The sequence below is a fragment of the Condylura cristata genome, unplaced genomic scaffold (genome assembly GCF_000260355.1).
Source record: "Condylura cristata isolate star-nosed mole 26May11 unplaced genomic scaffold, ConCri1.0 scaffold00014, whole genome shotgun sequence".
NCBI lineage: Eukaryota > Metazoa > Chordata > Mammalia > Eulipotyphla > Talpidae > Condylura > Condylura cristata.
In genome coordinates, this window is record NW_004567115.1 from 28581149 (window position 1) to 28595402 (window position 14254).

At 33.5% G+C, this 14254-nt stretch overlaps 1 protein-coding gene across 4 annotated transcripts in view; it reads left to right on the plus strand.

Moving 5' to 3' along the window:
* The window catches only part of IFT80 (intraflagellar transport 80), a 90860-nt gene that overhangs the window by 69632 nt on the left and 6974 nt on the right, over positions 1–14254 (plus strand). For all 4 annotated transcript variants that reach the window (XM_012724977.1, XM_004682300.2, XM_012724979.1 and 1 more), the window contains 7 exons: positions 283–347; positions 2442–2577; positions 2950–3097; positions 4167–4338; positions 5801–5890; positions 5992–6164; positions 12608–12731. In XM_012724977.1, coding sequence (XP_012580431.1) covers positions 283–347; positions 2442–2577; positions 2950–3097; positions 4167–4338; positions 5801–5890; positions 5992–6164; positions 12608–12731 — 908 coding nt within the window. The remainder of the gene's footprint in view (positions 1–282; positions 348–2441; positions 2578–2949; positions 3098–4166; positions 4339–5800; positions 5891–5991; positions 6165–12607; positions 12732–14254) is intronic.

Below are 14254 nucleotides of genomic sequence, written 5' to 3' on the forward strand. Positions count from 1 at the left end.
CTGCTCCCCTCAGCAGTGTACTTCGTTGATCTGCCTGTTCTGCTCCTCACTGTCTCTGGTGAATCCTCTCACCCTCTGCATCTCTGGCCTGTACCCTAGTTCTGTATGAATAAATAAATAAATCTTTTTTAAAAAAAAAGAATAGGCCATATTAATTAAATAAGAATTTGAGTACTATTGCTCTTCTATGCTGATAGAGGTCCAGAAAATTCACCGAGGATTATATTAATTCCACTGAATTTACTAATACACTAATGTTTTCTTTCTTTCTTTCTTTTTGAGTAATCTTCCTCTTTGAGGCATCAACTGGAAAACCATTAGGTGATGGAAAACTTCTTTCTCATAAGGTAATGGCCAGTGTGCATTCTAGTTCAAGCATTTTGCCTGGAAGCATCACAGTTAATGACTAAGCACTTAGTAAACATTAAATAGATGTATATGCAAATTAATAGACTAAAGAGTGTGTCTTACATGTCCATTGTCTGTGCTCTTTACTACTTTCCAATAAATTGTTGATGAAACTTTCTGAAACTCTCAGTAAATAAAAATATATTTATATATATAGAAATATTTTGTTGTTTCCTCAGTGTCCATCATTAACCAGTATTTTCTTTATATTGAGAATAGTTAAACTGAGAATAAATCTACAGATACATGAAAAAAACCCTAAATTTTGATTGTTGGCTTCTGATTTGGCCTTCAAATAAAAGGGGACAGTTAATTGAGTTACCCCTCTAGTAAGTGACATGTGAAGGTCTAAACATGGTTTTAACCTTACTAGTTAAAGCCAGTACTAATGCCAGTAAGATGTGACTTTCTTTTTGAATTATTTTAAAATTGAATGTTACACATTCACATGGTTCAAACATCAAAGAGCATAAAAAAAAGTATACAGTGAAAAATTCTCTGTCCTATGCCTGTTCTTTAACACTCTTGCTTCTTTCCACCAAAAAGTGACACTGCTCTTAATCTTATATATCCTTTAAGAGATTTTTGGCACTATGTAAACAAAAGTGATAGGTTCTTCTCTTCCTCTTCTAAGAAAAAGTAACATACCTCCCTGCTCCTTTTCTACAACACTTTCTAGAGATCCTTCATATCAATACAAAAGGACCTCCCCAACCTCTCCACCCCTACCATAGTACAACATTTTATGGGTATTTCAGAATTGACTTAAGCTGGGCCTAAATGAGGTATACTTAAGTGTTTCTAGTCTTTTGCTGTTGCATCTTCTTGTACAATGTGTTAGTGTATCTATGGGATAAATCTTGGAAGTGTTATTGCTGGGTCAAAAGATAAGAGCATTTGGGCCCTCCCTGGTGGCGCAGTGGGTTAAAGCACAGCACTAAGAAGCTAAAGCCACTTCTGCATGAGTTTGATCCCCACCTGCCCTGGAGGTGACCACATGGCACGGCAGACCTCTCCTGACCTGCCCGCTGCTCCCCTCAGCACTGTACTTTGTCGATCTGCCTGTTCTGCTCCCCACTCCGTCTCTGGTGAATCTGCTCACCACCCCTGCACGTCTGGCCTGTACCCCAGTTCTGTATACAAAAACTAATGAATCTAAAAAAAAACAGATAAGAGCATTTGTAATTTTATTAGTATTGTCAAGTTACCTTGCAAAGAAATTGTATCAGTTTATGTTCTCACAACTATTTTGTTGCCTGTTTCCCTACAATCTCTCCCTTATAATCATTTTAAATCATGTATATATAGAGTTTTTTCTTTTCGGTAGGGCCAAGTATTATTAAGAGGAATTAAGTTTCTCAGCTTTTCAAAGTATCATTATTATTTTTGTTAGTAGGATTGAAATGATGGTCAAATGTCTCAGCTTTTCTTAGTAGGGTTGAAATGAGAATCATTTAATAAAGTTTAATAAACAGTTCTGAATGTGATAATTCTTTTTCTGGAAAACTCTTCCTAAGTGTACAAAATTTTCCAACTTCATTCTTGTGACTTCCTCATAACACCTCACTCAATTTCATAGAACTTTTTTTTTAATCTCTTATCTTGTATATATATATATATTTGCACTCTACAGAGTAATAGAAAAAATTAATGTCCTTTGTTTTATACATAAAGAAAACTAAAATTCAAGACTTACCCAAACTAAGTGGAACCAAACCTAAACTCAAGTCTGTCTCTTTTTTAAAGAAAAATTAACTAGTGTGGAGACAGAGATGAAAGTCCTAATAAGCATGAAGCTGTTTTCATATCCTGCTACAAAGAGTAACTCATGAAGAATAGAAAAAAAGTGGACACAGTAGGTGTGTACAAGAGGAAAATCTGTTTTTAAATTATTTAATAGGGACATTTATCATTATAAGCAGGAGAGTGATATTTCATCTTTAAATAAGGAAATGTTCTTATAATTAAATAATTTAACTGATCTGATGTCAGACACTAAAACTAATCAGTATTTTCATTTCTTTTAATTATAGAATGAAATTTTGGAAATCGCACTGGATCAAAAAGGACTTACCAATGATAGAAAAATTGCTTTTATTGATAAAAATAGAGATCTCTATATCACCTCAGTAAAACGGTTTGGGAAGGAAGAACAGATTATCAAACTTGGTAAAATAACTTTAATACATTTTAAATTTTAATTATTAAATTTTCTTAGTTCATTCTATCATATATTCAATATCTTGCTTGCTTGAATTTATCACTAATATGTTAGTCTCAATAACATTTCGTAGTTATTTAGGTCCATTTTAAAAGTAACTCCTTAGCTGTTACAGCTAAATTGGCATTGAAAGAAAGACTTGCAAATTAAAAAAGTAATCCTTAAATTTGTATGTACCACTTTTTATGTTTTCACCATTATATGATCAGAAAATAGTATCATACTTATCAGAAATAGGTCAGCTCTTATATGTCAGCTATTTAAAAAATATATATTTAATGCTTAGATAGTAAAACTAACAGGACATTTTTTAAACTAAGGAACAATGGTGCATACCTTGGCATGGAGTGACACATGTAATATACTTTGTGGACTTCAGGATACTCGATTCACAGTGTGGTATTACCCCAACACGGTTTATGTGGACAGAGACATTTTGCCTAAAACACTATATGAGAGGGATGCAAGGTAACATCTTATTGCATAGAATTCTGTTTATTGTGGTAAATAGAAGAATATGGTTTTGCCTCTAAATTCAATACTGCAAGATAATCTTTCACTTTCTTTTTCACTTTAAGTACAATGTTTAGTTACTGTTAGCTTGAGATTTAAATGATAGCATCAAGTTGGGATTGTTGTATAATCTGAATTATTTGTTCCTTATCTGAATATAATTTTCAAGTTTAGTGTTAATTGATAGTAATTCATGTCATGTTATTCAATGTGATTTAGTGATTTTAATATAGGCACTTAATATTTCTCAGTGAAGTCTACAACCTTATGAATCTTTACTTCATCCCAGATTATCACTGATTTTAATGCTTTCAGGAATGTATATCTCTCTTTACAATTGAATTCCTAAATTAATGTTAAGATAAAAAAAAGCAAGGTTACTATAAAGCTTAATTTTATATACATTAGAAAATCAAATCAAATTCATATTCCTAAATTTTCTAAAAAGTAGTACAGTACTTTGATAAACAGGACTATGAATGCTTTTCAATTCCAAATTTTAGCTTACTTTACAAATCTGAGTTCATTGCCAGTTTTCAAGTTCATAACCTTAGCCAAACCAGAAGTGTCATTTTATATATATATATGTTTAAATTAATTGTAAGTTAGTCTTTTTACCTAAAGTATACACCAGTTTATAAGAAAATAATCTTGTACTTCAGGTTAATTTTTAATAGTTTACACTTTTCTATTTTTAAAAGCTGATGCTAAGTGATGTAATCATTTGTGTGATATACCTTAGATTTAGGAAAAAAGTTCATTTCAAATACTTTAAGAATAGCTCTTAAGTATGTGATGACTTTTTGCCATTTGAAAGTGTATATTTGCTCCAGCTGTATATAGCAATGTAGAATCAGATGTTTATTTCTATATATACATTATCCCCAGCATTAACCTTTGGGGGGGGGGTTGCATTTTGGAAGCTGAAGATTTCATTTGCATATCAGAGATCACTTTCCAAAAGAAATATCTATGAAATATTTTGTTCAGAATAATATAAATTGCTCTTTGCTTTATTCCACAGTGAATTTAGTAAAAATCCTCATATTGTGAGTTTTGTTGGAAATCAAGTAACTATCAGGAGATCTGATGGCTCACTGGTTCACATCAGCATATCACCATACCCTGCTATTCTCCATGAGTATGTGAGCAGTTCAAAATGGGAAGATGCTGTGAGACTTTGTCGCTTTGTCAAGGTGCTTTACATTTCAGGCCCATAGCTGTGTATATAGTGTGTTGTAGTTTACACAGTGTCTTGTGCAAGATGATTAATAATGGCTATAACTGGAAAAGTTGCAGATGGAATTATGTATTTTTCTTAGCAAGTAAAGACGTGTGATATGGTGATGAATGTTGCTGTGTGATTTACTCTCTGTGGAATATAATTTAAATTCATAATTTATCCTTACTAGTACATATAAAAATCTTCTGTGGAAAATTTTTTTTTAAGATTTACTTATGCATACAGAACTGGGGTACAGGCCCGAGGTGCAGGGGTACTGAGAAGATTCACCAGAGACAGAGTGGGGAGCAGAACAGGCAGATCAATGAAGTACACTGCTAAGGGGAGCAGTGGGAGGGTCAGGAGAGGTCTGCCGCCATGTGGGTCACCTCCTGGGCAGGGATCGAACTCATGCTGAAGTAGCTTTAGCTTCTTGGTGCTGTTCTTTAACCCCTGTGCCACCAGGGAGGGCCGTGTGGAACTTTTAAAAGCCATGTTTCCCAAGTTCTAGCCAACCACAGAAATTCTAATTTATTAGATGTGGATGGGACAGGGGCATATTTTTTTAAGTTCCTCAGCTAAAGAACTTAACAGCTAAGGTTAAGCAACTCTTCTTTCAATCAGTGTTTTCAACTTGGTTGAATCCAGTATTTTCAAACATGTTGGAACTCTTTTATTTTACAGTGGTTGGCATCCCTTACAACTTCTAGATGTTTTTACCTTACAATGGTTTTTCATAACAATCTTCTATAATAGCACTGTCTTAATACCTTACCATTCCTCTGGCTCCCTGTAAGTTACATTAAAAGTTATGTTTAGAAATAAATTTTTGATAAAAGAAAATTTTCCAAACCTTATTTTTTTGATGATTTTATCTACTTTCTTTCATTTTTATTTATATATTTTTATATCACTTCTCATTTTCCACAATGTTCAATTTCTCCTTTTAGGTATTGTCCCCATAAAATTACTACAACCAAGCCCGTGAGCTGTCACCATGGTGTCTTGTGCTCTTCACTCCCTGTTTAGACCCCTCTCCATCCCCCTCCCCTGCTAGTAGTCTTCAATTTATAGTTTGCCTGTTAGTTTTGTCTTTTATTTTTACTGATCTCTTGTATGGTTATCCTATATTCCTCCCATAAGTGAAATCATCTGATATTTTTCCTTTTCCTTCTGATTTGTTTCACTGAGCATAATCCCTTCCATCTCCATTCATCTTTCTATGAATGGCATAGTTTATCTTTTTTGAGTAGTTCTTTTTGATCCAGTAAAAGTAGCCATATGAATTTTCATATGTTAATTATCCAGTTTTTCAAAAGTGTCATACTCAGTCATTTCCATTTTTTAGTTAAAATATGATTTCATTTTTTAAAAATTTCTGTTTTAAGGAATTACAGCAATGTAGTTGAGATCATTGTTCTCATGTTTCACTTTAGGAGCAGACCATGTGGGCTTGCCTAGCTGCTATGGCAGTTGCTAATCGAGATATGACTACTGCAGAAATAGCCTACGCAGCAATTGGTGAAGTAAATAATGTTTAATTATGTGTATCTGTGTATTTGGTATGTTTTTAACCATAATTTGTTATATTTCTATTACTAGCTGCTAAAATATGTATTTTTTTTAGATTGATAAAGTTCGGTACATCAATTCTATAAAAGATCTTCCATCTAAAGAATCGAAAATGGCCCACATATTAATGTTTAGTGGGAACATACATGAGGCTGAAATAGTACTTCTTCAGGCTGGCCTTGTTTATCAAGCAATTCAAATAAATATTAATCTCTACAACTGGGAAAGGTAATAAAAATGATTTTGCTATTTCCAAAACCAGATTATATTCTTAATGTGTTATATCTACCACTTAGTAATTTACATTGTTTGCTCTACTTGTTTCCTAATGCCATTGAAGTATTTATTTAAATCTATATTGTGAGTACTTGACCATTAAAGATGTATGCTTTCTCTGAATTGTGTTTGATTAGAAGTGGTAAAGAATAAAAAGAAAGTTTAGGCTGTCTGAAATTTCTGATTTAAGTAACTGAATATATAGTAATTCAAATATTAGCAAATTTGGAAGGGAATATACTGAGTTTATTTTAGGCGTGTTGAATTTGAAATATTTGTGAAGTGATATGTGGTATTAGTTCACTAGTGACCAGAAACTCATGAGAAAGATTTGGAGATATAGGTTTAGGAATCATTAGCAAATGCATGGTAGTTGAAGCCAGAGGAGTAGATGCATTTGCCTGGAGATTTTGCGGAATGAGAAGACATCAGATATTATAGGATGGATGAAAGAAGAGAAATCTGCTGAAAGATTGGGATAAAGTTAGTTAGACAGGCAGCGAGAAGAACCAAGACAGGAAGGAGGATGATTGGATTTCAGCAAGGTGTGGCCAGTTGTAACCTCCACCACTACATCTTGCCTTAGGACTGACAGGATGCTCCTTAGAATAGAACTCTTCTCCCTGACATAGGCTCCCCCACTCCCTCCCTCAGGTTTGTGTCTCTGTGAAACTTCATTAGATTTAGGCTTAATGCTTGCTTTTCTACCCTTTTGGCAAGGCTCCATCAGAGGTGGTATTATATATACTTTCATAGTGACTGTTTATCTTGATGGTGATTACCCAGATTCACTATTTTGATACTCTTTTAATTCTATCCTTCTAGAATTCTAGAAAGATAGTTTAAATATATTGGATTATAAATATATTAGGTTGTTTTTAAGACCCCTGAATTTCTATATTTGTTTAAATCCTTTAGAAAAGAACAGATTTTATTTTGTTAATATGTGTTATTGCACTTGAGAGGCACATTCTTGCTGGTTTATGCTCTATTATTCATACTTGAATTTGAAAATTGCCTGCAGCCTAATAAGATGCAACCCTTGAAGAGTTATAGGTAAGCAAATCATCGACTTAACATTCACTTTGAGAATTTATTGGTAGTCTGTTCTCAAATAGTTTAAAAAGGTAAAAACTAGAAACACTACATGTATGTGATTATAATATTTATGTAGTAATAAAAATAATTCTTCTACTTCTTGTTATACAAAGTGATTTTGATTCATTCCAGTTAAATAAAAAAATCATATGGTGACGTTAAAACATCTTTTTATATAGCCTCTTCCTATTTAAAAATCAGAGAAGAAACATGGATTTATTCCAGCTCCATAATCTAATGTCACATTTGTTTGGTTGCCAAATAACCATTTTAAAGCTAGAGACATGCTGTTCCCATAACCCTTATATAATTTAGAGTGAATTCCCTCCCAAATGTGGCAAGGAAACATTTTTTTACTCAGGATGTGTTTTTAGAGAACAGTTAAAATAGCATATATCATTTGAATGGTAACCTTTACCCTTTGCTTTCAACCGGATTACTAGTGCATATTTATAATTATTATAACTTTAATCATAGTCTAGTATCTATCTAAATGCAGAATTAGACATCATCTTCTGCCTTTTCTATATAATTAAATGTATTGATTTTTTAATAACATCTCTGTATCTCTTTGGAATATTTTTAAAACCCTAAACCCAGAATTAATGCTGTGTACTCTCTACATAGAGCACATCCAATTTTGCTCCATCAAGAAATCTTTCCCCTGTCATATACACTCATAAATAAAGAATGGGAAATGGAGCTTCTTAGGTGCTTCAGAGGTGGTTCACCAGCATGTCACCACTCACATATACCCCACTAGAATTCAGCCTGAGGAACATCAGGATATAAAGGGGGTGTGTAGAAGGATTAAGACATTTATTTGCATTCCTTATCTTTGGAGCCTGTATGAGTTGTTTTCCTTCTTTGATTTTCTTTTATTCTGTATTTTAGTGCCTCTAACCTGGCTATATTCTCTTTTTCTCTGAGAGGCTTAAAGTCACAGAGGAATGAAGGAATTTTGTGAGGCATTTGTGATAAGTAGCAAATACTGATCCTTGGATTTAGCAATAGGATTTTTAGTGTGTGTATGTAGAAAGGGGTTGTGTTGCCTTCTGCAAATATAGTTTTACCTCTCCTTTTCCAATTTAGATTCTTTTTATATTTATTGTGTAATTGAGCTAGTTAGGACTTCCAATACTATGTTGAATAGTATGATGGTCATGGACACTTTTTCTTGAACCTAATCTTAGAGGAAAAGTTTACTGTTTCTCACCATTTACTATTAAGTTGGGTTGATATCTGGGTTGATATCTACCTGGCCTTGATTGAGATGGATACCTTCTATCATCATTTTATTGAAAAATTTTGTCACAAAAGATTGCTGAAACTTATCAAATGCTTTCCTGTGCATCTGTTGATATATGATTTTTTTCCTTTCCTTTGATTGTTGAGGTGAATTGCATTGATTGATTTGTTGATTTGAATCATCCTTGCATCTCTGAGATAAATCCCATGAATCATGAATTGTGATCCTTTTAATTTCTAATTTGATACCATTGTTTATTATTCAATTCAGTTTGCTAAGATCTTGTTGAGGATTTTTGCATCTGTGTTCTTCATGGATACTGGTTTTCTTTCTTTCTTTCTTTCTTTTTTTTTTTTTTTTGACTACCTTATCTGCTTTGGTATCAGAGTAAATATGTTTGGAAGCATTCTCCTTCAATTTTTTTCTGAAGAATTTGAGAAGGCTAGTTACTAGTTCATCTTTGAAGGTTTGATAGAACTCACTATTGAAACCACCTGGTGCTAATATTTGAGAGACTTGATTATTGTTTCAGTTTCCTTGCTTGTAAATGGTCTGTTCAGGTTCTTGTTTCTTCCTGATTCTGTCTCAGTAGGTTGTATATTTCTAAGGTTTTCTTCTTTCTTCTAGAATACTTAATTTATGGGCATAAAGGTGTTTATAGTACTCTCTTATGATCCTCTATATTTCTGAGATGTCTATTGTAACTTCTCTTTTGGAGAAGTTCTATAAGTTCTTCTGTATTGGAGTATTCTCCCTCCCCCCCCCCTTTTTTTCAGTAAGTCCAGCTAAACGCTTGTTTATTTTCTTTATTTTTTTTAAAAACTAGCTTTTGGTTTCATTGATTTTTGGACTGCCTTTTTTATTTCTAGTTCTTTTGTTTCTTCACTGATATTATTTCCATCCTTCTCTTGACTTTAGTTGTTTTCATTCTTCATTTTCTAGTTCCTGATGGTATATGGTTAGATTATTTATTTTGAGATCTTTCTTATTTTCTGTTTCTGAATAACTTTCCTCTTATTACTGCTTTTGGTGTGTTCCATAGATTCTGATAATCTTGTCTTCATTTTCTTGGTATCCACATTTTAAAAAATTTCTCCTTTGGGGCCCTCCCTGGTGGCGCAGTGTGTTAAAGCACAGCACTGAGAAGCTAAAGCCACTTCTGCATGAGTTCGATTCCCGCCTGCCCCAGAGGAGATCCACATGGCAAGGCAGACCTCTCCTGACCTGCCTGCTGCTCCCCTCAGCAGTGTACTTTATCCATTTGCCTGTTCTGCTCCCCTCTCTGTCTCTGGTGAATCCTCTCACCCTCCACATCTCTGGCTTGTACCCCAGTTCCATATGAATAAATAAATAAATCTTTTTTAAAAAAATTTCTCCTTTGATTTCCTTGTTAATTCAATAGTCATTTAGTAGTATGTTGTTCAGTCTGCACACATTGGAAATTCTTACCACTTTCTTGTAGGGGTTGATTTCTAGTTTGATACCATTGTGGTCAAAGAACATATTTAATGTAATTTCAGTCTTCATGAATTTATTGATCCTTGTTTTTTGGCCCAATGTGTGTTTTACCCTCAAGTATATTCCATGTGCACTTGAGAAGAATGTATACTCAGCTTTTGGAGGGTGACTGCCTTGTAATTGTCTATTAGACCCATTCCTCATAAGGCTATTATTTCCTTGTTAATTTTCTGTCTTACTGATTTCTCCATAAGTAGAGTTTTGAAATCCCCTACTACTATTGTATTGTTTCAATGTCTCTCTTTAGATTGTTAGTAATTGTTAGTGTATATTTTGATGTCCCTTTATTGGTACATGTACATCAATGATTATCATGTCTTCTTGATGAATTGATCCCTTGATTACTAGTTAATGTCCATCCCTTTCTTCTGTTACTATTTTTAGCTAGAAGTCCATTTTATCAGATTTAATTATGGTTCTCCTTACCTTTTTAGGATCCTGTTTGCTTATAAGATTCTTTTCCAACCATTTATTTTGAATCTTTGTTTTGGAGCATATATATTACCTTTGTCTTAGATGTTTGTTTTTGTAGCTTAATTCATCCTGTACACAGTGGAAAATTGGAATTTGTTTTCTGAACCAACCAACTACTCTGTACCTTTTGATTGGTGAGCTCACTCCATTTGCTTTTTGGAAAATTATTAATCTTTAGTTTTTCCTGATTCTGTTTCCTTTTTCAATTATTTTGTTAGTTTGTTTTTTCCCTGCTTCAATTTATATAGGAGAACTTTTTTTCAACATTTCTTATAGGAAAGGTTTGGTATTGGCACACTTCTTCAGGTTTTGCTTGTCTGGGGAAGTTTTTGTTTTTCCCTCATATCTGAAAAACAGTCCTACAGGACATAGTATTCTTGCTTGGCAGTTTTTGAGTATTTTCATCCATTATTCCATTCTTTCCCTTTCTGTAATATTTCTGCTAATGTAAGCCTGATAGGATTCCTTTATAAGCTACATATTTTATTCCCCTAGCCGCTTTCAGTTTTCCTTCTTTATCTCATTTCTTAATAGTTTCACCACTGTGTGTCTTACAGCATTTATGTAACCAAATGTTCACTTAGGTTCTTCCTATTTAATTCCTTTTCAGGTGTGGGAAGTTTTCTTCTATTTTAATTTAAATAGCCTGTTTCTCTCTCTTTCCTCCCCCTTCTAGGATACCTATAACCCTTATGTTGACTTTCCTAGTGGACTCAGATTATTATCAAAGTACTTATTTCTTTTTTTACATCTCATTTCTCTCATTTCTTCAGCCTGCCTGGGTTTTAATGTATTACTATCTTCAAGGTCACTGATTTTATTCTCTGTTTGATTTGAATTTGTTACTTTAGTTTTTTAAAAAAAATTGTTTTATTTATTTATGTATACAAGAGCTGGGGTGTAGTCCAGTGGTACAGAGACAGAGAGGGGAGCAGAACACTAAGATCTACTGAAATACACTGCTGAGCGGAGCAGTGAGTGAAACAGGAGAGGTCTGCTGCCACATGTGGCCAGCTCCCTGGCCAGGCATCAAACTCATGCCATAGTAGCTGCAGATAGTTTCATAGTGCTGAGACCTAACCTCTTGTACCACCAGGGAGACCCCTAATTTCTGTTACTTGCTTATCTAAAACTTATATTTCTACCTTCCTTTATTTCTGAGCTCATTAGTTTTTCTGAATTTTGTTATATCTCTTTGATTAGTTTTCCTAAAGAGAACTTGAGAAATAATATACTCTGAGTGTTTTGATTTCTGAATTTCCTTTACCTTAAACAAGATGACATCTAACAGGGTAGGAGAGCTGCTACACCACCAGATTGTCTTGACTTAATATGAATTATGCATAGGACTATGTTGTGAGATGCCACCAGAATCTGTGTATAAAAATATACTTAAATATTTAAATTTAAATATTTCAATAGACTTAAATATTTAAATTAAAATTAATACTATTAAGTAGTATTAATCTTTTCATTTCCCTCCAAATTATCATTACATAGGTTTTGTATCTTCAGTGTTGAGGCATTGACTTCAGCATCATTCGATTAATTCTCATCTACTGTTTATAAAATATAGATAGCTATTAATTAGGTTATAAAGTTTAATGCTATTTGCTTTTTCTGTGACTCAAATTATAAAGGTGTTTTGTCAGAACTTTATTATCTTCAAATTGTTGTTTTCATGATATTTTTTTTCTCCAAGTAAAATCAGTTGCCTTTATTTTTTAATTTTATAATTTTTTAAAAGATTTGTTTATTTATGCATACAGAATATCATGCTGTTAGCAGTGTTTTAATAATAATGTATAAAATGCTTTGGAGCACATATGAGATATATGGTAATTCCACAAAGGGAGCTGGGAGGGAAAAGTGATCATGTTTGATATGGGCCTTGAAAGATCAATAGGAATTTGCAAGTTAGATAAGGTAGGGAGTGATGTTCTATATTGAGTGAACAATGTAAGGCCATTCTTCCTACTTTCTCACCTCAAAAACTTTACTGCTCATGGAGACTGATATAGATAATGCTTATAATCTGTTTTATTTCTCATTATAGGGCTCTTGAATTGGCTGTAAAATATAAAACACATGTTGATACAGTTCTTGCTTACCGTCAAAAGTTTTTGGAGACATTTGGTAAACAAGAAACTAATAAACGATATTTGCAGTATGCAGAAGGTGTAAGTACTATACAGTATTTTATAATAATGGATATGTAGTATAAATATAATATTCGTCTTTTGAATCACAATTTGAGTGATTCATATCAATCTCTAAAACATTACTTCTGCATTATTTTGACTACATAATCATATTACTACATTTTTTTCTGGAATCTTTCAGTTTATTTTTTAACTTAAGTCTGTTTCCATAATATTCAATTTGTGTTAAGATTGATTGCTAGTTGATAGTTTTAAATAAACAAAAAATGCCTGGGATAAATGCTTTTAATGCCTAAATTTTGTCTTCTACCAGCTACCCCTTCTGTTTCACGGGAAATATATAACCACAGAAAGTTCTGACCAGAAAATACATATTTTGTGGCTGCAGAATTCTAGGACACTACCTCATGAGATGCTCAATCTAGCATTCATTGCCTAGAACTAAAGAAGGCTAAACTGTTGCGTCTCATTCTTACCAGAATCTCAAGTTTTATGATTCCAATTAAAAGGAAATCATTCCAAAACATGCCAGCCTACAAGGAGACCCAGAATAAAGGAGGCTATTCAGCGCCTGGAGCAGAGCTGATTGTGGCCACCTGCCTAGACCCTTCTAATTCAAAGTCCAGAAATAGAGTTCATCTCTAGTCATATACATCTAGGAGACTTGAAATTCAAAGACAGACCCAGTCTGCTTCCAGCTGTGTGAATCAGATGATTTCCTAGCCTTTTTATTCATTTATTTATTGAAAAAATGTGCTTGGTGTTGAATCAGTTATAGGTTTAGTTTTCATGGAGTTTATAGACTGTGTGTGTGTGTGTGTGTGTGTGTTTTTCCTTGGGGTTGATAAAATGGCATGTTTTGATCCATTCTAGAGGACCAAGGTATATTAAAGGAATCTTGGAAAGAAGTAGTATGGTAGGAAGGAATCACCTACAGTTCCTACTAATACCAAAATTATCCATTCACTGTATTTAGAATACTGAATTTCATAATCTGTTTGGTTTTTATTTTATTTTGTTTTTTAGCTTTGAACAGTTGCTTAGGGTAGTGAAGCCTATTGGGCCATCTGTAGAGTTCTGCAAGCAACTCAACACCTGGATCTAGGATAGACACAAGTTGTTGGTTTCTTGGTAGAAATAGGCATATTTTATAGAAACTCACACTATTTTTGTTTTGGATTTGTTTAGTCATTAAAATGAATCCTCTGGGAGTTTGGACTCTGAGGGCTTTCTCTACAACTAGAAAGTCTCAGGGTTCCTGGGACCTCTGGGGATCACACTGTAATGCACAAACTATGCACAGCTACCTATCACAGTGCCAGGGAGTTCCAAAAGCCAGCTGCTCACTTGGTATTTTGTCACATACTTTTGTTTTATAAACATGATAGTGTTAAAATTGAGCACCTACCTTAAGTTTACTCATTGTATAATTTTTTTTAAAGATTTATTTATTTGTGCATACAGAATTGGGGTGCAGGCCAGAGGCTCAGGGGCGGTGAGAGGCTTCACCAGAGACAGAGCGGGGAACAGAACAGGCAGAT